The sequence below is a fragment of the Artemia sp. Qi Xiang Cuo genome, chromosome 12 (genome assembly GCF_049724085.1).
Source record: "Artemia sp. Qi Xiang Cuo chromosome 12, ASM4972408v1, whole genome shotgun sequence".
NCBI classification, from domain to species: Eukaryota; Metazoa; Arthropoda; class Branchiopoda; order Anostraca; family Artemiidae; genus Artemia; species Artemia sp. Qi Xiang Cuo.
The window spans coordinates 48,459,246-48,486,299 of NC_142805.1; the positions used below are offsets into that span (position 1 = coordinate 48,459,246).

The 27,054-nt window shown below is 35.9% G+C and overlaps 2 protein-coding genes across 4 annotated transcripts in view; one reads left to right on the forward strand and one right to left on the reverse strand.

Annotated features, from left to right (window-relative positions):
- LOC148946209 (D-lactate dehydrogenase, mitochondrial-like) overlaps positions 1 to 27,054 on the forward strand; it is a 531,845-nt gene that overhangs the window by 310,231 nt on the left and 194,560 nt on the right. The gene's annotated exons all lie outside the window — the stretch shown is intronic.
- The window catches only part of Gug (arginine-glutamic acid dipeptide repeats grunge), a 249,811-nt gene that overhangs the window by 148,675 nt on the left and 74,082 nt on the right, over positions 1 to 27,054 (reverse strand). For 2 of the 3 annotated variants that reach the window (XM_089098272.1, XM_089098273.1), the window contains one exon: positions 5,285 to 5,695. In XM_089098272.1, the coding sequence (XP_088954398.1) occupies positions 5,285 to 5,648 (364 nt within the window). In that variant the 5' untranslated portion in view covers positions 5,649 to 5,695. Of the gene's footprint in view, positions 1 to 5,284; positions 5,696 to 8,939; positions 9,036 to 27,054 lie in introns of those variants that run through there. The other variant, XM_089098276.1, reaches the window with a different exon arrangement.

Genomic DNA, 27,054 nt, shown 5'->3' on the forward strand with positions numbered 1-27,054 from the left:
CTTTTATTTTAGAGTTTTGGTCACTAATGGCCTAGTCGCTCCTTAATTAAACTGTTTATTTTTACACAATATATTTTATATGTATTTAGAAATATAGGTAGAATTTCCATAATCCCTTCATTTCTTCATTCTTTTTATTTGTCTTCCTTTGGCGACTCAATTTTACATGTGGGGAGAATTTTCCATGGAGAATTTTCCCGGGGAGAGTACACCGGACCCCATTACAAACAATATAAATTTTTACTTCAAATACTCCAAACTCAAAGCCATAAATAAATCATTTACAATTACAACTGGCTACATCTGTTGCGTTCTAAAACGCTTTCAGAAAAGTCAAACTTTAATGTTAAGAGCGGAATAACATTATTCCTTTTAAGTTTTAAAGTCGCTCTTTGGGTGTATTCCAGGTTGTAAATCGTAGTAACTTAAGGTTAACACAGAAGTTACTTAAGGTTGACATTCACTGAGAACGGTTGTGAAGTAACTAAGGGCTTATTAGGCTTGTCAACGTACTTTGTAAGTCTCAAATGTATCCGTATCTCTTTAACTTTAATAATATTTTCATAATGTTTCAATCTGATGGATTTACTTCACTAAAGATGCTTAATAACTATCTTTAAGAAAATTTATCCAAAGTTACTTCTCTGTCTTTCCAGTGGTTACGACAGTATTAGATCGCACGAAAAAGTTGATTTTAGTAGTGTCATCAGTTCACGGAAATTGGAAGTGGGGAGAAAATTGTTGTTGTTTCAATTTTTCCAACGAAAATACAAAAAAGGGCATTTTACAGTGAAACCAATTCAAAAGGATGTTTTTCAAGGACTGGGGTGGCCCAAAAATTGACTCAACTGGTTTTTTGTAACGTTTTGTCAAACATTGAATGATCCCTCTGATTCCATTTGAAAAACCTATATTCTCTAATCTTTCTCGAAGTCCATTCGTACCAGTGTCCTTTTCCACTTTGCTCAGATAAAATCTTTCCCTAAATAAAGATCTTGGAGGGGATCCAGCGTCATCTTTATGTCGTTTATTTGACTTTTTGACAGATTAGTATTTGAATGGATGATTTATTAAGATGTCATAAAAACATAGCAATTCTCATGGAAAAAGAAACAATAGGAGAACAGAGTAAATTGAAAACCGCATTCATCAAAACTTCAGTATAAAAAAAAACAACAACAACAATAAATTAAATGAACAAGCCGTTGCCCCTCCCTAAACAAAAGTCCTAGATCCGACCCTGGTTAGCAATTATCTCTTATCATGTAAACTGTCCAGCTAACGACACAGGTCTATATCAAATTAATAAATAAATAATGCACAAATAAGTGAGTGTGGTCGATAGCGGGTTAAAGAATATACAATCTAATAATTAGCACCGGTGATTGCTTTTAAATTGCCATTTTTTTTAATTTAGGCTAAGTAACTTTTTTAGGTTTTCCATCTACCCCCAAGAGAAAACCCTCATAGCCCCCATGTACCTGTATAATAGCAGTGAAAATGATAAATATATTCATTGCATAGCATAGACTGAAGGGGAAGGTGCTCGGGAACAACAAAATATCAAGATTTTACGATTTCCCAAATGTTAACAAAATATGGTACTTGTCATTTTGCTGGACCCCAAACAAATTTGGGCTATATATTTGTACGGTACTGCTGTATTATCTGTAACACACGCGCGATATTGTACATTGAACATGCCAGAGAAACTAGTCAAACAGGCTTCTTTCAACGGACAATTCCTATGCTGAGGATACAAACAGTGATTTATCACTGCGTTTACAATATTTAAATTTTTTGGGGTTTAGGGGCAAAAAAGATGCCTAGATTATGTTACGTATTTAATATATGCTATGCTTTATCCCCCCCCCTGATGTGCAAATATATAGCCGAAATTAATTACTAAACTATTATATTTTTATCCTATTTTGTTTTATTTCATTAGCATTAACCAAACTTCACTTCTAACGTGTGTCACAGATAATACAACAGTACCAGTTGCACCTTAGGGGGTGGGGGTAAAGCAGAGCATATATTAAATACGTAACCTAACCTAGGTACCCCCCCCCCTAAACCCCAAAAGACAAAAGTTTAAATATTGTAAACGTAATGACAAACCACGGTTTGCTATCCAATTCTCTATTGAAAGAAACCCTTTTGACTAGTTTCTTAAGCATCTTCCGTATACAATATATCGCGTGCGTTCCAGCTAAATTGATAAGTACCCAACATATTTAACCAGTTTTTTGCTTTGTCCCTGCACCCAAGCTCGTAATTCTGATAGTTGTAAGTTGAAAATGTGAAACTGGCTATGATGACATGTTGAAACATATTTCCGATTCATTTAAATTATTTGAGTTCTTGGAAAGAAAGTTAATGTCAGTGTCAATTGATTTCATCAGTGACCTGATGACAGGAAGCACCTGTAGCCAAAAATGCAAAATACATCAAACAGGGCTACTTAATACCCATAGGAAACGATTCAAAACTTCCTTATTCATCCCATATTCACAGAACCTATTAGAAGAATGCAAACTACCGTTTAAGTTTCAATGGTAGTGGCGACGAAAGGGTGATTTTCACCTCACCAATCAATTCCCAGATATCCCAGCTTGGCATTGTGAAAAGGCACAGACACAGGGGAAGGTATCTAATCTTACTAATACAAATTGGTCGTCATCATATAGTTCATTCATCATATAGATTCTACAGGGATCAAAATTGCGAAGCAAAAAACAAAGACCACGCTAAAAAAAAAAGGTGCCCAATGAGAATTTGCAGCCTCATCCTCGGAAAATTAAGGTATAAGTAGAACAACGGGAAAACGACACAGCATTAACCTATAACTTGGCTTAAAACAGTGAAATGTACAGTGTAGGCTATTTTGTAAACGTATAGTGAAATTTAAGAAATATACAGAATATTGCATGTATATCCAGGATTTTGAGAAGAGGGGTGAGGAGAGCAGCAGCGTATTTTTTTTTATTTTTTGTTCGCTCGACTGACTCATTAAAAATGTGAGAGTAGGCCTGCTCAGGCGTCAAAGGTAACCTGCTCAGGCGTCAAAGCGGTCGCCATCCTTTCCCTCTAGATCTGACATTAATATTACAACAAAGCGCCAAGCAGCAATATAAGCTACTGCTGGGTAATCGTTTGATTATTTGGTTGTTGTTCAAACAATTGACACTGTTTTGCGATTGAAACGAAATATTGATCCTTGAGCAGGAAGATAGTCCCAAGAAAATAAGGGACTGTGTCTACCTAAGTCAAAGGACCAACGAGTTCGAAAACAGCTTATCTAGGACTGTGTTCCTGCCAATCGATTCTCTCAATAAGATAAATCCAAAGAGATTCTAACTAGACTTCAATTCCTATCGAAAGAACACCCTAAAGTAGCTTTGACACACCAGATCTGGCTTTAGGATATGTTAGAAGATTAAAGCGGTTTTAGTACACCTTAATTATCGCCCTTTGAATAGGTCCTAGAATCTTACGTTAAACCCTTAGCTTCATTTGTTAAGTAGCTAAATAAAGCTACTCATAGGCAGCGCTATTGCCCTGCCTATCATAATAACGTCCAGTTCGACATGATACCGCTGCATTTGGCACGATGCTAAGAGACAAACGAATTATACATTCATATCGAGAAATTCCTTTTATAATACCTCTCATAAGAAGGCCCAACTAGCCTCCAATCCCCAGTAATTTCAGAGATGACACCAACAACAGATACACGTTTCTTCTCATTACAAATATCATGAGATTGAATCCGGGTAAGACTTATCGTTCCTGAATAAGCACCGTTTGTGTTATTTTTCTTTTTGGAATTTTATTCCTTAAACACATTTACCATTTTTGTAACTGTGTATCGTGGCTCGCTTTTTACTAGGATGCAACCGTCGCTGCAGCCAAGAAATAGCAATAAACGCTTAGAGGGGGTGCACATCCAGTCAAAACCCCGCCCATTATGCTGATTCGAAGAAGGGAAGGAGAGGGGCATTATAGATATAAGGGAGCCAGCGTCCCCCCCAAAAATCCCCCTGAATAATTCCCCTACACGCAAAATTGAGCAGCCACAGAGAAAGCACAAAATAGGTACCTCAAAATATCGATCAGATGTCCTAAGCGGTAATGAAAGGACCAGATATCAAAAACAGTTTTAGGACAGGGGCTTGTTGGTCTCCAATCACTTTCGACTTATAAAAAGAACTAAAACTCTTAATTTCCGATTGAATGAGGATCCTCCGAAGTTTCTACGACAATGAGGAGGAGGTTGTGGATGAGGAAGGGACAGCCCCTCCTATACAGAATAAATTCTGCTAATTTTGGGGTTTAATGCTACTCTTTACTTTCACAACAATAGCGTAGACCAGAAATATTCCCAGCAATCAAGAAGAATTAAATATCAGTATATACCTTCACCGTCTTCCCTTCTTTAGTACTAAACTTGTATTTACTTGAAGGCTCAAATGAGAGTTAGGATGTTTTGGCCTTGAAATGCACCCTTTGATGCATCTGCCCCCCCCTAACAACAGTGTAAAAGGGGGTGGTTGCCCTCCGATCAATTTGGATCTTAAAAAGGGCACTGGAACCTTCGGTTTACGATTGAATGAGCCCCCTCCGAAGTTTATGCTACCACCCTTCCATATGAAGTGCATCTGGGAAAAACTAAATAAATAGTAATACATTGATCCCTTGTGACTCTCTACTATAGGCAACGTTATAGCATCGCCTCTGACTTAACAGGTGAGTAGAATTTTCTATTTTCCTTCTAATGAACATCCGGAATTACCCAAGGGGGAATTATCCGGGGGGAGGGGGTCTGAAGGGAAGGAGGGGCGACTAGGCCCAGACAAAAGGTAAAGTTTAAATTTCTTTGATTTTTTTTAATATTTGGAGGATGGGGGGGGAGAATTGCCGGAATCTATTTGTTAAAATGTAATTTCAAAGGAAACCGTACTAAAAATTCAAAGGATTTCTAACTCAAAATCTGGTGAGACCCGGATTTTGAGGGAATTGCACACAGAAACCTAGCGGGCTGAAACAGAAAAACAAATAAAACGCTTCCAAAGTATTGAGTCAGGAACATACAAAGGGAAGGGGTGGCCAATACCCGCACCCTCCCGAATTCACACAATTTTTACAATCTGCGCTGCAAGATCCTACATTTTTCACACAATGCGCATGTTTTCCGTTTTTCTTAATTGTCCCTCCCCCCACTATAAACAAGCGACTATACTCGAGCATGTTTGTAGCATAAGCGAAGTAAATAGAAGCATACCTCCAGGTCTGTAGTCACAACCATCATCTAAGCAAAGGAAGCGCAAGTAGTCTCCATCGCCATTTTTCCAAGCCCGCCCGCGGATACCTTGTTTCTTCCCATGTAAATTAATCATAATTTCTTCCTCGGTCAAAACCTCCTCCTCTTCAGTCGTTTCTGTTGAGCTGTTGTCACAGCTGTCACGATTCTTCGTTTCGGCAGCTGAGTTTGACGTACTTTCCTCATCCTTATCTATTGCCGGACTAGAGCTGCTTCTCGTTTTGCGGGGGGTACCTCCTCGGCTGGGAGGTTGATCTTTTGTCATCTTTTCGTTACTTTCTTTTGTTTTGTCACCATTATTTGACGATTCCTTTCTCATATTCATTAAAACACAGTCACCTCAAAACACTGAACTATGCTGTTATATCCATCCTGCAATACATATTTATGATTAATTATTAGAATAAACAGTTACTAAAGTTGTTAAAAATAACCGTGTAAAAAAAAAAATTGCAAGAAGTTACAAAAACTTCAACACAACTTAGTAGCGTAAAACGATATTTTTTTCCTTTTTTTCCCATAGTGCAGTCATTACTACGAAATCTGAAGCCAAGTCTATTGTTAAATTTATCCCTTTCGTTCAAAGACATTATTTAAATTTATTGGGGAGGGGGAGGTCAAGAGCCAATAAATTTGTGGACAGGGCCGGAAAAAATACAAGAATTTTTTCCACACTATGAGACACATTCCAGAAATTGTTTAATTCTTGATCAAAGAGGGGTGTCGTCCCCCTATTCCCTCCCAAACAGAGCCTATCCCTTTAGCCATGTACTGTTCATATTAAAGTTTGACTTGTGTCTCAGTGCTTCAAGAGTGTGATGTCCAAGTATAAGAGAAATGTGATTATTACCTCGTCTTTTTCATCACATCGTTTCGAGAACGAAAATACTCGTTTAGACAACAACATGTACTGTTGCCATGTACTGTTGCCTTTAGCCATGTACTGTTCATATTAAAGTTTGACTTGTGTCTCAGTGCTTCAAGAGTGTGATGTCCAAGTATAAGAGAAATGTGATTATTACCTCGTCTTTTTCATCACATCGTTTCGAGAACGAAAATACTCGTTTAAACAACAACATTTGAAGTTCAAAAGTTGTAAAGGCAATCAGTAGCAATTACCGACTGGCTAATAAGATTAATGCTTTCAGGGAACACTAGTCTGGGCGGTAAGCGTGGGGGGGGGGGGGGGTTCATTGAAGGGAAGGGAGGGTTCAACATCCTCCCTTATACTCTTCCTATATTAGCCGGACTCCCAGGCTACTGCCGTTTATGCCCATGCGTGTTTAGAAGATAGTTCAACAACAATGTGTAATCAGTTAAGATTAACATTTTGATCATTGCATTTTCAAATTACTATCACTATGTTGATTTTGAATTGAAGTTATCAAGTTTTTTGCAGTAGGTTCAAGACATGGCTAATTGCAGACAGAGAAAAGCCAAGACAGATAGTCCAAGTAATTGAGAGGCAAATGTTTAAATGGCTGGGGCATGGGTAAATGGCAGGAGTATGCATGACTCTCTTATTGGACACATACTCGTTTGTTTGTTTTTGGAAAGTCATGCCTGCCTGGAGTCTCAAGCATGCTGACCAAGAATTTAAAATTGACATAAGACCGTTAGATTGCCTGTAATGAGAAGCAAACAAGGCACGCCCGCCTATGGTCTTAAGAAGGTTGACCAAGAATTTAGAATTGACATAGGACCATTAATTTGCCATAACTACACCTTCAACAACTTAAAAGAGTCAATCAGTCAGTAGAACAACATAATGGTCAGATTAATTTTATACCCCTTACATATTAAAATAATGCAATCAAACATCTGTATAAAAATTATGACCCCACAAAGATATGCTTGCTGAATAGGTTCTTTGGTACTTAAATTTTCATATCTCAACAATTTATCAACGGAGATAGCCGGCAGCTAAGAAAAACCTGTTGTTTATTGCTTATCTACCAGCATATATGGAATGATTTATGAAGTAGTAAAGAACTTAGACATGGAATTAGAGAATGACGATAATTGAAAGTGAAGCACCACATGTTCTCTTGTTTCCCCTTATCTGCATCAACCTCACAGGCAGAGCCGTATCCAGGATATTTTTAAGGGGGAGGGGGGGTAAAGAATTTTTCAGAGGGTTTACAAAAATGATTTTAAAAACGCCTCAAAAATATGTTTATATTCATTCTTGTTAAGTTTTGAAGAGTCGGACAAATATTTCGGAGGAGAGGGGGGGGTCATACCCCATAATCTCTCCAGGATACGGCCTTGCTCACAGGTCCTGAAAACAACACTTTTATTGTTTTTTTCTATCACATTATCCAATTTGGTTGCCACCGCTTTTTAAAGACTTTTTGGTACTTGGGCATTATATGGGCATCTCTAAAAAGTCAAGTTTGGTTAATGCTTATAAAATAAAATAGGGTGAATATATAATAAACAAATTTGGGCTATATATTTGCACATTAGGGGGGGGGTTAAGTATTGCATATATTAAATACGTAACCTAACCTAGGTACCTTCCCCCTCCTAAACCCCAAAAAACAACAGTTTAAATATCGTATAAGCAATGAAAACCACGCTATGCATTCCAATACTTTATAGCGGTGTCTTGAATTAACCTGTCAAAACGGATTTTTCGTGACTGGTTTCCTTGTAACTGCCCATATAATGCTCAAGTACCGACTTTTTCAAGAGAATTGTTTCAAAACAAACCCTTATTAGTTTTTTTTATTTTGCCCTTATCTTGCGAAAAGCTACCTTTGCTTTTCTGGTTTTTAAGTTCTAATTAAACGGGGATTTTTGTTTGTTTTAAAGGTAAGCTGGTAAATTTCTGCGTTTTCATATAATTTAGGCAGGAAGAAAGTGAATACACATAACTTAGTGCCTTTTTAATGCTCTGTCCAAATATACTAATCGCTTCTAGGGAAAACTCCGTTTTTAGCCCTTAATGGGGCCTGAAAAGGTAGCTTATTTTCTTGTCCCCAGTTCTTAAGACTATAATGTAAAGTTTAAAAATAGTTAAAAAATAATAAGACACGAAAATTTGCTTTAAATGAGCCCTATAACTACTTTCTATTATGTTTAAGAACCCCGCTAGCAACAAAGAAAAAGAGAGAAAAAAAACACAACAATAAAAGAAAAAGAGGACATATCAGTGCTACTCATTGAAAAATGTAATTTTCCTTTTTTGTTCAAACTGGAGTCTGTAATTTTCTTATTTAGGGTTTTCAACAACAGCAATTCCAATGGTGTACTTTTTGTTTAGCTGTGACGCCTTTTCAAGGGATTTCAGTTTTCTTTTTATTCCTGCAAATTTGTTTTCAAATTTTTCTATTAATACTAAAATCAAATGATAATAAGACTTATTATTAATTATCTAAACAATAATTATCATTCCGGAATCAGCTATAAATGGCAATTTTTCTGACTATAGTTATTTTCAGAAAGGCATTTTTAAACTTTTGTTTTCTATGGGCTGTTATGAGCCCAATTAAGGGCTCAAAATGGACTTTGCCCCAGAAGCGATTATTATATGAGGAAAGAGCATAAAAAGGCATCAAGTGATGCATTCATTTTCTTCCTGGTTAAATTATATGAAGAAGTATAAACTTACCGGCAAACTTCTCGTCTTTACTTTGGGAAAAATGACAACCCTGTCTGAAATTTAACCTTGACAAACACGTCACTTGTACTTACAGCAGGACCAGGCGTTTTCTTCCTCACCTGACATCTGAAACTCAAATATACCTGGTAAATTTTTAAACCCTGAGTACACCATGCACATAGCGGCTGAGCTTATAATCACACAACTGATCCCCTCCCCCCAACACGTCACTGAATTGATAATACAACGTAAGCAAGCAGTTAGAAGTAGAGGCGTTTAATTTGAGGTTGAGTCAAGCTAAGACGCCAGTTTGCTTGTAGACACTTAGAGTATCCCTTTTTTGATCATTCTGACACTTTGATCCAAAAATGTTTTGGGAACCCTGCATCCTCATTGGTAACATAATCACATCCATGATTAATACAATCAAAGACAAATTTTACTTTAAAAGTACATAAAAAGGGTCTTTCTTAGATTGATAATGAATTTTCTTATTATTTTTTGCTGTAAATAAAAGATTTCATTCTACAGGTTTTGTAATTGTTAATGATAGTTAGGCGAGTCAATCTCAAAGTAATCTACCAGTATTGCAGATATCGTCTAGGGTTGGTTATTCTATCTCGGTCTTAATAGTAGTTTCTAACTTTGAATACTTCCAAATACTCAGTCATACATCTTTAAGCGAAAATCCCAAGAACTGCCGTAACATGGAAACCAAAGAATCCAAAATTGAAAACAACTTTAAAAATAATACCCTTAGATGAAAAGACATCTAGGGGTAGACCCGGGCCATTTCCAGTGGGGAGAGGTGGGGGTTACCAGTTTTGACCCCCCCCCCTCCCACCCCCCCAAAAAAATATCTAAACCGTAAAAAAAAGAAACAAAAATGCATATAGGCCTCAAGAAATATTTTGAAGTTTTTTGTTTAAAACACCCCCGAAAAGAATACCCCCTCCCGAACAAAAATCCTTGATACACTCTAGGGATAGGCAGCAAACTAAAATTCCATAGCCGCTCAAATAATGCAGTTCCTTGTGTCTATAGTAATTTTGGACTTCAGAAAAGAACTGTCGACAGCAAATCGCCTAAACCTGTCAAATTTTATAAATCAGTACAGTGATTCAGTGAAAATCCAGATAAAGCCAAACCATGGTTCGACTGCATTTGGATTTTGACACACGCTTATCAATGGATGTCAGCTGCTTTTTCCTACGAGAAGGGGTGGTTTGGATTTCAAAAAAAAAAAAATATAAGCCTCAAGTTTTCCACTACTCTTGGAGAGAAAGTAGCATCCAGACCGACCTCTAGGGAAGAGAGGTACAAACATAATCTTGACAAATTCTTACTAAAATGACATTGGATTTTTCATAGGATTTTCGGCTTGTCTGAGAAATTCTGATTGGCTCAAATTACTGCTAGCTAAATTTTGGCATTAGTAAAATATCATTGTGAGTGGGTCTTAAGCAAGACAGAAACAACAAGGTTCGCCTATTAAGAAGTGTGAAAAAGACTATTTTTTTCATCAAAATAAAATGTATTAACTAATATCCACTGTATAAAGATAATATAATATCTATTATTTATATACTGTGCCAATATCTTATCGTAATTATTTATTTTGTCATTTTTATTCTCTTTTTTTTCGAATGAATACAAAAAATCGTATTTTTTTCGTAAAATCACAAATACAGAACTACATACTATTTTAACATGGTGTCCAAAAACTATGTTGACAATAGCTTAAAAAGTTATTTATTTATTAGACCTATTCACGCATCAACTTTTGCCCCTGTAATTTAACTGTGCGTTTAATAGAGAGCTCAACTTAAGAGGCTAAAATGGATAAATAAGTGGATAAACTCACTAAAATTTTTATCCAAAAAACAAAGAAGTTATTAAGGCTGTCGTAACTGAATATTGCAAAACTCAACAATTAGCAAACGATGTATTTTAAAAGATGAATCAAAATGAAGTAAACTAAGCTCGGTTTATTACAAGCAAATGCTGAATTACGACGTATATATTGCATATGTATATAAACAGGTAAATACTACTGGAAACCCTGTTTTATCTCGCTGCCATAAACTCTTAAGAAACAGGAAATCCAAATTATTCATTAGCGACAGCGTGTCATGAAAACAGTGATTTAGCCAAAACAGATAATTTTCATAAAATATGCATAATCTCTGGCTTTATAAAGCTTTCTTTCACCATTTCAGAATGGCACAATGAAGTCTTGTTGTTAAATTGGGACTGGGCAAGTTCCAGAAACTGATTGAAAAAATCAAAGAATTATTTTCCCCAGATGGGCAGGAACGCACGCAAGAAGATGGCTCGTACCCTCCCGAAAATTCTAAATCTCCCCGAATTGCAGGGTACTTCTCAGCCAAATCATAAAAAATTGCCCTCGACTAAAAATAAAACCGGTAGGCCTACATGCCTGCCCCTGCCCTGTGTGTAACTATTCACAATGGGGTTTTGAATTGTTTTCAATTTGTTGTTTCGACTAAAATAGTTTCGCCCGATTTTGATAAGAAATTATTAAAAAAGGTGTTGGACCGGCTCGGCTTTCAAAAGGAACGCCCCCATAGAAAAAGATACAACAGTAAATAATGTTTCGAAACCACAAATTTGGAAAAACCATATGCAGTAATGAAGATTTTCTTTTTTATGTTCATCACTAGTATGTACATAATGTATGTACACCACGTCTCCATGTCCTAAATTCAAATTTTTCGTGCAAATTTCATTTTCAAGCATCTTCATCTTGTTTACTTTAAAAGTTGACACGAGTCACCTTGTAAGAAGTACAGAAAGAACCACCACACTGTTTTTTAACACTCCATTTTTAAATATTACTTAACATTTTTTTTTCTTTTTTTTTAAATCAGTCCTAAGCCAACAAACCGGCTCCTTAAATCGTTTAGAAACCATATATTGCATTTTTAGGTATTCCTAAGGAAATAAAAATAGATTTTAGCACTACCTATTGTAAAAACATCACTCATCAGCTCACACAGATAAATATAATTTTATGCTTTCTAATGTCAATAAGAGTTTATTATTACTTAGATCAAGAAATGATGATAAACTACAATAACAACAGCAACAATGAATCCAAATAGCAAGAACTAATATTCCAAATTAGTCAGTGCATACACAGGTGCTCGAAGACAAGAAGATACTTTCATGGGAGGGGTCTAAAACTAAAAAAAAAAATTTCAGATTTATATATATTTTTTTAAGTTTTTCAGACCCCACTGCTTTTCCATTTACAATTAAAGCAAAATGAAAAAACTGAAAAATGATCCAATAAGAAAGTGTAAAAGTAACAAAAAAAAAAACTTTTCCAATAATGATAATAAAATTTCGAGTAGTCTTTTGCGGTTTCACGTCCTGCCTTTATCAATGAGGATAAAAAAGGAAAAGAAAACGATAGTTTAATAAACAAGACCTATAAAGAAAGAGGAAACAACCTTAACTCTATACAACAATAAAATGAAAAGAAACGGAAAACTCACGCTTCAATAACCTCCAATATTTAACCTTTTATCCATCACAATCTGGTTTTAATGATATTCTTTTTTATTTTAGTTTAACTTAAATTTTTTCACGAGATCCTTTGACGTTTTTTAAGATAATTTCTCCCATTTAAAGCTGTGAGTGTAGGTATTAGAATAAATTTGGCTTCTAAAAACTGCAATTTCACTGGCAAAATCAGACCGAGGGCATCCGGATAAAATCAATCCCCCAGCTGAGAGAATTTTGTTTTACAACAAATCTTGTAAACAAAACCTTATAAAAATCTAAAAATATTACAAAATTTTTAAACACGAAAAACGGGTTTTAATTTTCTAACTCCTAACCTTACAAAATCCTAACCTTTAAGGCTATGAACGCCAAAGAAAGAGGGGACAATGACCGCTACTGGTAAAAAAGAAGACATTAGAAAAGAATCAAAACGAGAAACATTCTCATTAAATCTCGATAAAATAAATTTCCTAGTAGCATTCGGCCCAGGAAAAGATCCTAGCGGCGCTCAGGATTAGGGGAATAAATTATTGAAGAAAAATCTTAAAACAAGTGTAGGCTACTTTTAGTTACGAACATTCAGGTTTTTCCTCATTTCAATGCACAAAAAAATTCTGCGATTCCCTTCAAGTTCCTTAGTTCTTAATGTTTTTTAACTTTAAGAAAGCTCAAGTTCTTAAAGTTCTTTAAGATAGTTTTCATTCAAACTGAAGCAGCACTGAAACTGAAGCAAACGAAAATTTATGCTAAATTTAATAGAAATCCAGTCAAACGATTTGTTGTTTTTTGTTGTGTTTTTTCATTTACTTCCTGGCCGTTTTTTTCAAATCATACCAGGGAATCCCCCTCCTCCATGTAAAATATAACTTGGAAAGTTACCCCGGAGGTTTTCCTCCCCTTCGATATTCTCTCCGTGGAAATTCACCCCGCATTGAATTCCCTCAAAACATTTCCATATATCTATCATTAGCAAATAGTCTACTATATGTAAACAATGGGCAAATTGCACAACTTACGGGCTAGTTTTTAGGGGGCTAGGTGCCCTCCAATCTTTTTGGCCACTTAAAAAGGGCACTAGAACTTTTAATTTTCGGTCAAATGAGCCCTCTCTAGATTTCTCGACCCATTGGTTCGATCGGTACGCTCACCCCTGGGGAAAAAATAATAATAATGACAAACACGCATCCGTGATCTTTCTTCTGACAAAAAGTACAAAATTCTGCATTTTTGTAGATAGGAGCTCGAAACTTCTACAATAGGGTTTTCTAATACGCTGAATCTGATGGCGTGACTTTCAATAAAATTACCTTTTTGGGGTGTTTTCCTCCTTTTACGAAAATCATTAAATTTTCTAGGGTTCGTGTTTTTTGATGGGTATCATTAAATTTAATGAATTCAATATATTTGGAATCAACACACAAAGCCAATTCTTTTGATACATTAATTGCTGTCAAATTCCTTGGTACTTGCATGATATAGCACCCAAGGGCGGATCCAGGATTTTTTTTCGGGGGGGGGGTTACTAATTTTTGACTTTTTCGGGGGGAGTTACTAATTTTTGACTCAGTTTTCGACTAATATTACTGATTTTTACCTAGGTTTTACTAATTTTCGACTTATTTTCGACTCGGTCAAAAATTTCGGGGGGGGGGGGGGTTCAAACCGGGGACCCCCCCCCCCCCTGGATACGGCCTTGATAGCACCGACCACTCAAGTAGTGAAGTTAGACTAATCCTAAAGAAAAATACCTAAGTTTGATAAAAACATAATACTTTAGAAATAAATTTGGGCTATATAATTGCACCTTAAGCGGGGTGGAGGTAAAGTATAGCGGTTCTGCGTGCAAAATGTACAAGCTACAATTATTCTGCATATTATGAAGTAAGAATTGTTTTCTGACTTCACACTGTCCAAATACTTTACCCCCAACCCCCACCCCTAGTGTGCAAATATTTAGCCTAAATATATTTCCCATCTATTCTGTCACGCTAAGCTGAAAGAAACCGGTTTACAGTGCGTCAATGGATGAACAACTTGAGTGTTCGGAACCATATCATGCAAGTACCAGTTCCTTTTTTAAGAGATTTAGTTACTATTGGGTCGAGTCGCTCCTTACTTACAGCTCGTTATCGCGATCTGTTCCAAATTACTGAAGAGATAGTGTCGTTTGTCTGTTTAATAATATCCGTGCTTCTAAATCCTTCCGTGATGCTCGTTTGAATCTCTGATCTGATATTTCCCTACTATTGCGTTAGAACCACTAACAGAAATAATTTCTTTCAAGGTAATCTTAATAACAAAATAATTACTTGAAAAGAAAGATCAACATGCGAAGAAATTCTAATCGTTAGTTTAGTGTCAATATTTGTTTTAGCAGTAAAACTTATTGGACTTGCCTAAAAGAATACGATACAAGATACATAGTTAAAGCTTGTATGGCTCGATCTGAATTTAGCTTAAACTTACCAAAACCAACATAATTATTCTTTTCAAGTAATTATTTTGTTCTTAAGAAAGCCTACTGACAGAGCTAATAGAATTTCTCTATTTAGAGGTTTTCTTAAGAACAAAATAATTGCTTAGATATAAAAAAAGAAAGATCAAGAAGCGAACAAATTCTAATCGTTTAGTTTAGTGTCAATATTTGTTTTAGCAGTAAAACTTATTGAACTTGCCTGTAATAAATGCAAGATAAATAGCGTAAGCGTTTATGCCTCGGTCTAAATCTAGCTTATACTTTCCAAAACCAAAGTAAACGGTTAAGTTACTCACTACTTATTTTAAGTTAGATTAATACTAATTTACATGTTTTAAGTCAAATGTTGCTAGGGAAGTACGAAGTAACAAAAATCCCTAGTCTGTATAGCCGAAGATATCTAAGCGTTATATGTACCTTATTAAAGCTTTTAGTAAAATTCAACTTTCAAGGAACGATTGGAATTACTAGAAACTAAGATTTTTTTTCCCGAATTACCACTTGCTATTGATTCTATTCAACAAAGTCTAGGTGGGTTCTATATAAATCTAGATAGTCCTATATAAAGTCTAGGTAGGTCCTATATCTATATTTATTTGACTGTTTCATATTTTCGCAGAATGAGAATATACACTCTTGAAGAAGGCTACAAGATTTGGTTCAAAGATTTATTTCATGGTTAAGTCGCTGCGAAGTCCTTCTTTTATAATATAGAAAGGAGGTCTCAACTGAGGAATAGGATTTTAACATTAGGTTTAATAGTTTTAACTTAGTTTTAGAATAATCATTGGGCTTTTTAGCTTTAGCTCAGTTTTAGAATGACCTTAGTTTTTTTTTTATAAAATAAATATTACTTATGGCTTTAATGGTAAGCTGTGTAACATCATAATATTGTTTCAGTTACAAATTTCCTATCCTCATGTCTCACGCTTATTTCTTCCTTTTCTCTCCTTTTTAGCTATTTTTATACTTCCTGTCAATTTATGTCCTTCCATGTCGGCTGTGATAATGCAAAGGGCGACATATGCCATTTCGGTCGAAATGGCATAAATACAAGGGGATTTCGACCGAAATGGCATTTCGGTCGACATATGCCATTTCGGGTTGGTTTTGTATGTGTGGTAGGTAAAGTTAGCACGAGGAATCGATTGGTGCAGTCATAATTAACACATCTCGTACAGTTACGTAGACAAAAAATAGACATGCCACCTTTGGACATGGATCACAGAGCCAAAAAGCAGACACGTGCAGAGCAAATGTCTCCTTTTTTACCCTGTTATTTTGGACTTTGATATTCGGCATGTGTCTCAATTTAGGCTTAAGAACCAACCAAATTTCAGCATGAGACCCCAGCCGACAAACCTTTTCTCATTTTTGTCATTCCTGAAGTTACAAAGATGGCGTATGTCGCCCTTTTAATTATCACAGCCGATGTACTCATTGCAAGTGGGATTGAGTTTTTGTAATTATCTTCTTGCAACAAAACCAATTTAAATCAGAAGCAGATGAAGTCTTATACAAATATGCGCTTCTTATCCCTCTTCACATCGTACGATCCAATAATCCTCAATATTACATAATTTTCTTCATATCTTCCCATGTTGTCCTTCCGATTCCTTTTCACGCATCATAGTGTGAACTAAACTGTCCCTTAAACACCCCTTTGCTGAAAATCCCCCAGATAGTACAGCTTTAAAATTAGATTTACTAAATCTTTCTACAAAATTGTCATTTCAAACCACAGTATATAAATTACAGTATATAAACTATAAATTGTAAATTATATAAACTATATCTTTATACTGTGTTTCAAACAGTTCGTGCTAACGAACTGTAAGTAAGGAGCGACTCAGACCACGCGTGTGTGTATTTGTTGTTTTTTATATATTTTTTTTTGTGATGGTATCAAACCAATTGTCCTAGAAGATCGGGCGAGGGCACATCCGAACGGAAATTAAAAATTCTATTGACCTTTTTAAGTAACAAAAAGATTGGAGAGCAATTAGCTCCTTTCGTGGTCCTTCACCTCCCCCAAAGACATCTTATCAAAAATTTAAGATAACGGTTTAATTCAGCATAGTTGAAAGGTCCAATAAATACGCCTCTAGGGATGACATGACATCCCCAAAGCCACTGGGGGAAGGGCTGCAAGTTATCCAATTTACCCGTTGTTTACATAGACCCATAGTATTTGTCATTCTGAAATATACGAGATTGTTAAGTGAAATTTTTTGCGGGGGGAAGGAATTTTCCACGAGGAGAAAAGATTCCGGGAGGATATTTCCAGGAATAACTTAAGGGGGATGGGGAGCAGTACCTGTCATGATTTGAAGAACGGTCAGAAACTGGATAGGTAAAAATTTAACTGAAACTAAGGAGCAACGTTAACACTTAAAACAAACAAAAATTATTCTGTATATGATGGGGGCTGCCCCTTTCTCATCCTTCACTCTTTACGTTAAAGTTTGACTTTTTGTTCCAGTTTTTTAAGAACGACTCCTGAAACACAAGGACCGTTGAATTTGAACAAGAAGTATTTTCTAAGAACTTTAAGGCTTTCGCGTAAAGAGAGGGTTAAGGAAGGGGCACACCACCCCCCCCCCTCACATAGGCCTATGAATAAATTCTGTTCGTTTAAAGCGTTAATGTTGTTCCTTACTTTCAGTTGAAAAAAAATCTGTTTTTTTAGTTAATATTATCTAGGCAAGAAACGCTGTGCTTTCAAACTACTGGATTCTAACCGAAATTCGGTCAAACTATGTTTATTATTAAATAGTTTGTATGCAAACCATTCAAACGTGCAGGGATTTATAAGATTGCGCCACAAGGGTTCGATGCAAGGAGCTAGGCAGTAAAACATTTCTAGTTCACTGGAGGCAAAGGACTCTACAGGCACGTAAATAGGGAGACCTATTGTCCCAAACAGGAGGTCTTCCGTAACCTAATATAATTTTCATATATCGAGCAGGTCTTCTGCATTTTGAAACCTCCACACCCCAAACATATTCCAGGGTAAGTACCTGCCTTGCCCTATAGATGAAGCAGAAAAATATAATAGGCGGAACGCTGGGGTTAAATTCCACCCTCCCCCTTTAGATGTACCAGGTCCAAATTCAAAACAAACCCTTGAGTCAAACAGCATGATACTGCATTAAAAATGTCTTAATATGCCAACTTTGGCTTCTCAGTAAAGCTTAAATTTAGCTTTTCAAATAAATTTTATCCCCTAGGAAAATTCCTTACAAAATACTTGCTACACCTCTAGATGAGTAACAAAAGAAAACTGCGTCACAAAAGCAAGTGATGCACCCCTCCAAATAAATCCTGGTGAAGAACCCCTGGAGCGAAACGAAATTGATGAATCCCATGAATTCCAAACAGACCCGAACAAAACTGGGTAGCTAAAAAGAACAGGTCGATTTCAGTTTAAAGGGGCGACAATCACACTATCTTGGGCAAACACAATTTTCATTTGGACGCTTTATATTCCATTGAACGAGTTTTCTTACAGCTGTTTATTTCTGTAAGTCAATTTTTATAGGTACTCAACTTAAATCAGTGTCTAGGAAGCAACTTCGACCAAGCAAAATATGTGAGTTCTCTCTTATTAAAAATTCTGACTGGCCGAACGCCATAATATTTAGATAAGGACATGCGCTTAAAATCCACTTACAGAAATACACAGACATGCAGTAAAAGCATGCGCAAGCGCGCAATCGCACATACACACACTCAACAACTCTTCGACATTAGTGTTCTCTGGCACGCAAAGATAAATGGGCGGCAGGCTTTACATGTTTTGAAAGAATGTTATTTTAAATCGACCTCTTTACCTCTTTGGTGATATATTATTTTTAGCCAAAAGCTAATAGGCATGGTTGCTTGTTCATTCAGTCTAATATAACTACTTGTCCACAAAAAAAAGAAATAAATAAAAAAAAAATCTGGGATCACTTAAAACAATCTGTTCACCATTTTCGAGGTTAAATATACAGCTTATTTATGGAATAAACCAATTATATTACTCACAGGCACTCAGGCAGGAAGTTATTTCGGGGAAGGGTTGCGCTTTTTAGGAGGATACAAATTAGTGAGGTATATAGTATATATGAGAAATTGTGGTAAAAGTTTCAAGATTCTGGGGCGAGAGCACCTACCTCTAAATTCATCCTAAGTATCTGTCTGATTCCTCTAAAGGGGTAGGGCTAGAAACTTCAGCTCCCTCCACTGAAACCCAAAAATTATAGAAAATACATGTTTTATTTTCAATTATAGGGCTGTTGGATAAGAGACGTCGGATTGTCAAATCTAGTTTTATTCTGATATCTGCATTTATGAGCTAGATTTATTAAACAGTTCGTGGTAACGAACTGTAAGTAAGGAGCGATGCAGCTCAATGCAAACCGAAACTCTAAAAAACCGAGTTTTGATAACGATAGATACATCAAAAGAATCGGATTTTGATGCTTTTTCAAAATATGTAAAACTCATCATATTTAATGGTACCCATCAAAAGAAGATTTGCCTAAACTTTGAAAAAGAGGGAAAACAACCCCAAAACATCAAGTGATCTTAATGAAGATTACGTCATAAGATTCAGCATATCTGAGAACCCTACCGTAAAGGTTTCAAGCTCCTATGTACAAAAATGTGGCTTTTACATTCTTTGCCAGAAGAAAGATCATGGATGCGGGCTTATTTTTTTTTTTTTTTTTTCATTGGTGATCACACCAAACCAGTAATCATAGAAGATTGGGAGAGGGCTCATTTGACCTAAAAATCAAATCTTTTAGTGCCCTTTTCAAGCGAGAAACAATATTGGAGGGTAGATATCCCCCCTCCGTTGGAGGACCTCTTCATGGAGGGGCGCCATATTTCCCCGTAGTATTTAAAAAACGATCAGAAATTAAATAATTTTTTTTTCAACTGAAAGTAAGGAATAACATCAAAAACTTAAAACGAACAGAAATTATTACGTATATGAGGGGATCACCCCCTTGTCAATACCTCGCTCTTTACGCCAACGTTTTTTGTTTTGTTTTTACTACTTTTAAAAGAACTATTTATTCAAGTTAAACGACCTTCGTGATTCAGGAGTCATTCTTACAGAATTGGGACACAATTCGTACTACAGCGTAAAGAGCGAGGTATTGACGAGGGGGCAAACCCCCTCATATACGTAATAATTTCTGTTCGTTTTGAGTTTTAATCTGGCTTCTTAACTTCAGTTGATAAAACTTTTTATTTACCTCAATGTTAAATTTTCTTAGAAGTCTTGAACAAGGCCTTAAAGTACTGATAACCAAATAATAAAATATCGTATTAAAATGCGATTATATTTATTGAAGGATCCTGCAAGTACCTTCTCCATAGTTGAGCCTCCCCTATTCAATAAAACCTAATGCTGCCATTGTCTTAGAACTACCACTAACGCATTCTATCCTGAGAATTTCGGATCTATCTGGAATATTCACTATCTAAAAGGAGGAAAGGTCTTTGAAGTCGAATAGGTGGATTTATTGGGTTTTCTTTCATGAGATATTCCAGAACTGAAAAGTGTTTACATTAAACATTGCACATCTAGGCCCATTAGCAGTTTTGAAATAATTTAAGTGGCATGCCTGCTATACGCCATGTGTATAAATAAACCAAATGTTACCTAACTTTTAAAGATAACTTAACAGGGGAAGAACTTCCTTAAAGGATCACCCTATATCACCTCTTATTCACTTTTGCATTTTGTGTGGTCAAACTATTTAGTGAATTTTATTTTTCGATTAAATTGAGCAATTTTCTTTTTAAAGTTCAGGAAAGAACAATCTAAAAATACTTTACCTGCTAGAAAAATGAAAAATGAGCTCAAAGGAATTATGATTGGAGCAATAGGGCAGCTTTAGGAATTCCCTGTAGTGCCATCCGTTTTTGACATATTGACATATTTAACTAGTATATTGACATACTAGTATATTAGTTTATTAGTATATTACTAGTATATTATTATATTACATTACTAGTATATTACATTATTAGTACATTACTATTATATTAGTATATTAGTTATATTGACATACTAGTATATTAGCTAGTATAACATATTTAACTAGTATATTGACAAACTCATGGACAAAAGGGGCATAAAATTTCACCGTCTTCTCAGTCGAATTTCACGGTCAAACCACAAATTTGCGACGCTTTTGGTTGATTTGCTAGTGATTGATTTTTCTCCTCTTTTTTGAAAATAAATTATTATTATTATTAATAAAAAAAAAAATTCGACAGCTCTCGATGATGACTGGTCCCCAGAAGAGCTCTACAATAGGCCCTTTATCTTTGTGACAATCAGCCAATGCTGAGGCTCAAAAAATGTTTTTAAGTTTCCTAAAGTCTAAAGGAAGTTTTGTTTTATAGTGGTAATGATGAGCTGCTACTTGTTTATTAGTAATTAGTGCAGTAATTACTCTGGGCCGGTAGAGAAAAAGCAAGACACATAAAGAAATTTCGTATAGGAATTCTGGCACATTCACCAAGTTTAAAATTTACCCTGAAAAGTTCACCCCTTTGAGAATTCCCTCTCCCTGGAAAATTCTCTCCGTTTAAAATCCTCCCAGCAGAAAATTCTTCCTCCCCTCCCCGCCCGAAAAATGTATGTATTTTCCCAATAATAAATAAAACAATGGGTAAATTTTATAACTTAAATACCTTTCCCCAGGGGCTGTAGGGGGCCATTTTATCTCTTATAAATCATAGTTATTAGGCCTTTCAACTATGCTGAAGAAAAAAGCTATCTAAAACTTTGGATCGAACGATTTCGGGAAAAAGGTGGAGTGGGAGGAGGCCTAGTTAAGCTCCAATTATTTTGATAACTTAAAAAGGGCACTAGAACTTTTCATTTCCAATAGAATGAGCCCTCTTTTGACGGTCTAGGCTCACTGGGTCGATACGATCACCCCTGGGGAATAAAACAACTAACAAATAAGCACGCATCCGTGATCTTTCTTCTGGCAAAAATAACAAAATTCCACATTTTGTAGATAGGAGCTTGAAACTTGTACAGTAGGTTTTTTTATACACTGAATCTGATGGTGTAATTTTCATTAAAATTATAGAATTTCGAGGGGTCTTTTCCCTTTTTTAGAAAATCAGACAAATTTTCTCAGGCTCGTAGCTTTTAATGCGTAAGACTAAACTTAATGAAACTTATATATTCGAAATCAGTATAATAAGCCAATTCTTTTGATATATCAACTGGTATCAAAATTTAAAAAGTTTTGTTTTCTAGAGTTTTAGTTACTATTGGGCCGGGTCGCCCCTTACTTACAGTTCATTACTACGAACTGTTTGATTACCCATCAAAATCCAAACAGAGGTCACTGAAATATTTGTTGCTTTTTCTGCGGTACCAAAAGTACTGCATTCATAGACCTTTACAGTTTAATGAAATGTAATTAAACAAATAGAAAAGGGTTTTCAAATAAAGTAAGGAGCAAGTTTAAATCTAGAAACAAATATAAATTACTCCGTATATAAGGGGGACTACCCCCTTCTCAACACCTTGCTCATTAAACGAAAGTATCTTTAGTGCTTTGAAAAATCTTATCTTTCCAAATGCAAATTTTCTAGAAAAAATTGGAAAAAGCCGAACTTCACAGTAAAGAGTAAGGAGCTAAGGAGAAGACATCCCCCTTCATATATAGAATAATCTGTTCAAATAGGTTTCAAATCTGTTCCATGCTTTCAGTTGAAAAGCTCTTTTTTTTTGTTTAATTTCTGATTGTCTTCCAAATCATACCCAGGCCTAACCTAGATATAATTTGAGGTACCGGTCCCTTAAATCTCTGGTTAATTGCTTCTAAAATATGTAAATCAATAACTGAACGTGCATTAGTACCGTCCTATATTTAAATTTAAAATTTTGGATAAAATTTGAATATACTTAAGAAATTGGCGATGAATAGTAATTTTGGTAAAAAATCTTTGTTAATATAAAAACTACAAAAGAATTTCGGTTGGATGAAAAGGAGTAGGCCTATTATTGTTTATATTGATGGAAATTCTGTGAGACTTTCGATCTTCTACATAACTGAAGCCATCACAACCCATGCAATAGGATTTTCTTATCTATAAATACATTACATACATTTGTTGAAATACTTGAAATACATTGAAATACTTCATATAAGTAGAAAAAGAACGTAACACCATTTAAAATTGCTGAAAACTAAGTTCCTTGCAATATTTGCCACCCCAAAGAAATTTCCTGGCGGGGCTGATGATGACCTGCCTTGCCTTTTCCACCTCTGTGCCGATAGAAATCGGAATGCAAAGTTTTAGCTGTATAGAGAAACAATTTAATTAATTCCTACTTCCCCCCTACCTCTTTTAACATTTATCTGAAGCCTCCTGAAGAGTAAGCAGTCTGCCCATTAAAATGTACCTTTTAAGGAATCTACCCTACCCCCACCTAAACGATGACTCATCCCCCCCTCATTATAGCTAATACCCAATTACAGATCGCCAAACATAGCCTAATTTCATTACAAATTAAACGAATCAACTTGGTTGAATCCAGTGCTGCCACCGTGTGGCATTACTTCTTTTACAACTGGAAAGTTTAAAATATAATTATTCATGCTTTTAAATCAATAAGCTTTTCAGAATTTTCGATTGATTACAAATTCATCCTCTTTGGGGTAAAGTCATAGTTTTGTGCCCTAAAATAGCAAAGAAAAACAAGATTTTTCCCTGGTTCAATCCGTACGGTCACTTAAAAAAGAGCTTTAAATTTAGGTTTGAATAAGCTCCCTCCCAATTATACAATTATCTCCTTCCCTTCAGTTCGATACAATCACCCCTGGGAAACTACTTAAAAATAAACTTATTCCTACGAAAAGAATCCTACGACAATGGGTATTTTCATTTCTGAATGTTTAGAGGAATATGGACAAGAAATTTTCTATCAGTTTCCGTCTCATTATCAGTTTCTCACCATATCCCCGCCATATAAATGCTTGCGCAGTTGCGAGTACGCATGGGTATTACTTCTTCATCCCTCCTCTGTAAAGCTTCTGTTTTGGGTACCTCTCACGAAAACATCTCAAAGATTTCGGGTCTTTGTTTTCTAATATCATCTCAGACAGATCCTCCAATATAACAATAGAATTTTACCCTCGAACTTTAATCAGGAATATTCGAGCCTGAAAACTCACCTGAAAAGCACTAGTCAGATTACTACCCTTAGAATAAATAACCATTCCAGTGGTTTCTTTTCCCATTCCTTGGGAATATTTATTTCCTGTAGTGATTCTTAACAATTTTCTTAAAAAAAAAAAAAAAAATCTACTTGTTTGTTTAGCTTCATTTGAAGTATGTCTGCTTTAAAGCTAAAAAATTTAGATCTGTAAGCATTGCAAAACAAAACTGTGTGTAAATTCAGGGATAAATTGTTCGATAATTTGGCTATATTTTGACAAAAAAAGTTAGTTTTCAAAATTAGTGATTTTCTCCAGTGATGTGAAACATCTCTCAAAGTTAAGTTAGAAGTCACTTTTGGGCCAGCAGCCACGGCAAAAAAAAACAATAGGCTACAGATTAAGGAGAGGAGCAGGGCCCCAAAGGATTCCCCTCCCTAAATACGTTCCTGATTTTATTGATCATAAAAGCAAAGCCATTTCCTGTCAAGCAGCACGAAAATCGTTCGTTTTTCCCTAAGGGAAAGCAGTCCTATCTATGGGACAAAGGGAAAATGAGATTTCAGGAATTACGGTAATTCACGGAAGAATTAGCATGTGTCACTTACCCTCTGGTCTAATCCTTTCATATGAAAATTTGATGTTAATAAATTAGACTTCGTTTTGTGTAATCAACCGTTTATCGACTCCAATCCGATGTGAAAAGAATTGCCAAATAATTGAACGTGCATCTATTCAATATACAGCTGTTTTAATAATTTATTTGTTTTCTAGTTCGCTATATATCATCAAGTATCGTTACATATCGTTTCGATATCGATTCTCGTAATTTGACAGGGTTAAGATTCAAGCAAGATCTATGCAAAAAATGCAGAATCGTCGATTTGTGGGGCCTGGAATCATTCTCCCGAGGACTTGCTTGTAATTTGTGTCTGTAAATTATTTTTAAAAATATAAAAAAAAAAAAACTATTTCCCAATTCTATCTTTTATCTTCAGATTTCATGGTATGGAGAAACAAGGTCTACAGCAGCAAAAAACCATCATTTAACTTGAAAAACACCGTACTTACTAAGAAGTTCAAAGGCCAAATAAAATTTAAACAAAGGTCATCAAATAACTCTTTCAACAGGTAACTACTAAAAAACAAGCATTCTACGAAGCCGGATTATTCATTCTGCTGTCTTGGCAACTGACAACATTATAAATTCGAAATGACATAAGCATATTCAAATCACAAACTAATAAGGCAACCTCTACAATATGAGAACCTTAATTCTAGTAACGTGAAAATTACTTTAACAATTAAGATGTCCAATTAACGTAATTAAGTAAGTAATGTGGTTATAGCAGCACAATCCTATGGTGAAAACAACTTCCTTTCGCGGCTGCCAGCGAACGGATGCATTTGACACTTATTCGAGAGGGGCTTTATTAGTTATTTGGACCGTGCACGCCTATCAATAGGGGTTAAGTAAGAGTGGTGTTTTGAAGCTCTGGTAAAGACGATCTGTTGTTCCACAATTTAGCCGGAAGAAAAAAAACCATAGGCGGGCAACTGCACCGGCTAGCAAATGTCTCGGCTGCAGATACGCAGGTGTGCACGAGCAAAGTCGTGTGCAGCAGGAAGGGATACTTTTTGGCTACTGTTGCTGCATGACTAAGAGAATTTTCCCTGGGACTTTTTCCGCCTCCAGAATATCTTAAAAAACACGTTAAAATCTAAAGAAAGCTAACCCATTAGAAGAGACGCACCCTATTCCTTTCGAAAAAAATACTTGTGGTTTCCCATAGATTCCACCATCAATCTGCTAGCCTTCACACCTTTGGAGCTAGTATTCGAATAGCACATCCTCGACTTCTTAAAAAGGCTCAGAGGCGAAAAAACGATTAGCAATTAAGGATTAAATCTTCACGGTTGTCATTGAGGGAGGAAGCAGATTTTTCAAAAGTATTTGGGAAAAACGGGGCATTCCAATGCCCCTTGTACACCCAAATAAGTTCCTGCCTACATGCCACCCTGTGAGGGCTCTAAATGATACTTTAATATAATTCGCATTTTTTCAACATCGCCAAACCCTCCAAATAAATTCCTGCGTGAGGACATGGCTCCGAGGTCAGTTGTTCGATGAGTTCTTTCATTTAGATCGACACTATCGATCAAACATGATTTCTTTTAAGTGGGCACACCCTCAGGATGGATTGGGACGTTTCTGAGGGGTCGCTCTCTCCAAACAATTATGTACACTAGGTGAAGCGAGCCAAGCGTGGCGGAACTGTGTCAAGCGTACTGAAACTGTGCCGCGCCCGTGGCGTTCTGAGATGTACACCAGGTGGAGGGGAATCAGCACCCTCTTGGATGTTTTATTTGTTGGTGTATGGTACACGTAACTTGTGAATTTAAGAGGAAGTGTTTGCTTAAAGAAACCTCTTATGGTCACGTTGCGGCAATTTTACTTTATACATCACTAGCTAACCTCAGGTAGCAGTTTTCGGTACTGTTTTATTAGCTGTAAGACACGCGATAATGCGAACTAGTCAAACAGGTTCTTTCAACGGAGAATTTCATGCCGAGTATTGCAAACAGTGGTTTATCTCTCCGTTTACAATATTTAAACTTTAGTTGTTTGGGGTTTAGGGAGGAAAAAGGTACCGAAGTTAGGTTAGATTATGTATTTAATATATGGTAGCCTTTACCCCCCCCCCCCTACTGTGCAAATGCATAGCCGAAATTTGTTTCTAAACTATTATATTTTCATCAAATTTTGTTTTATTTCAATAGCATTAACCAAACTTGCATTATCGCATGTCTTACATCTGATAGAACAGTACCCAGTTTTCCAATTACATTTCCTCGAGAACATTTTCATAACTTGAGACGTAATCGTAGTCTTTAATAATAATGTTTTCGAATTGAACATCAAACAGGA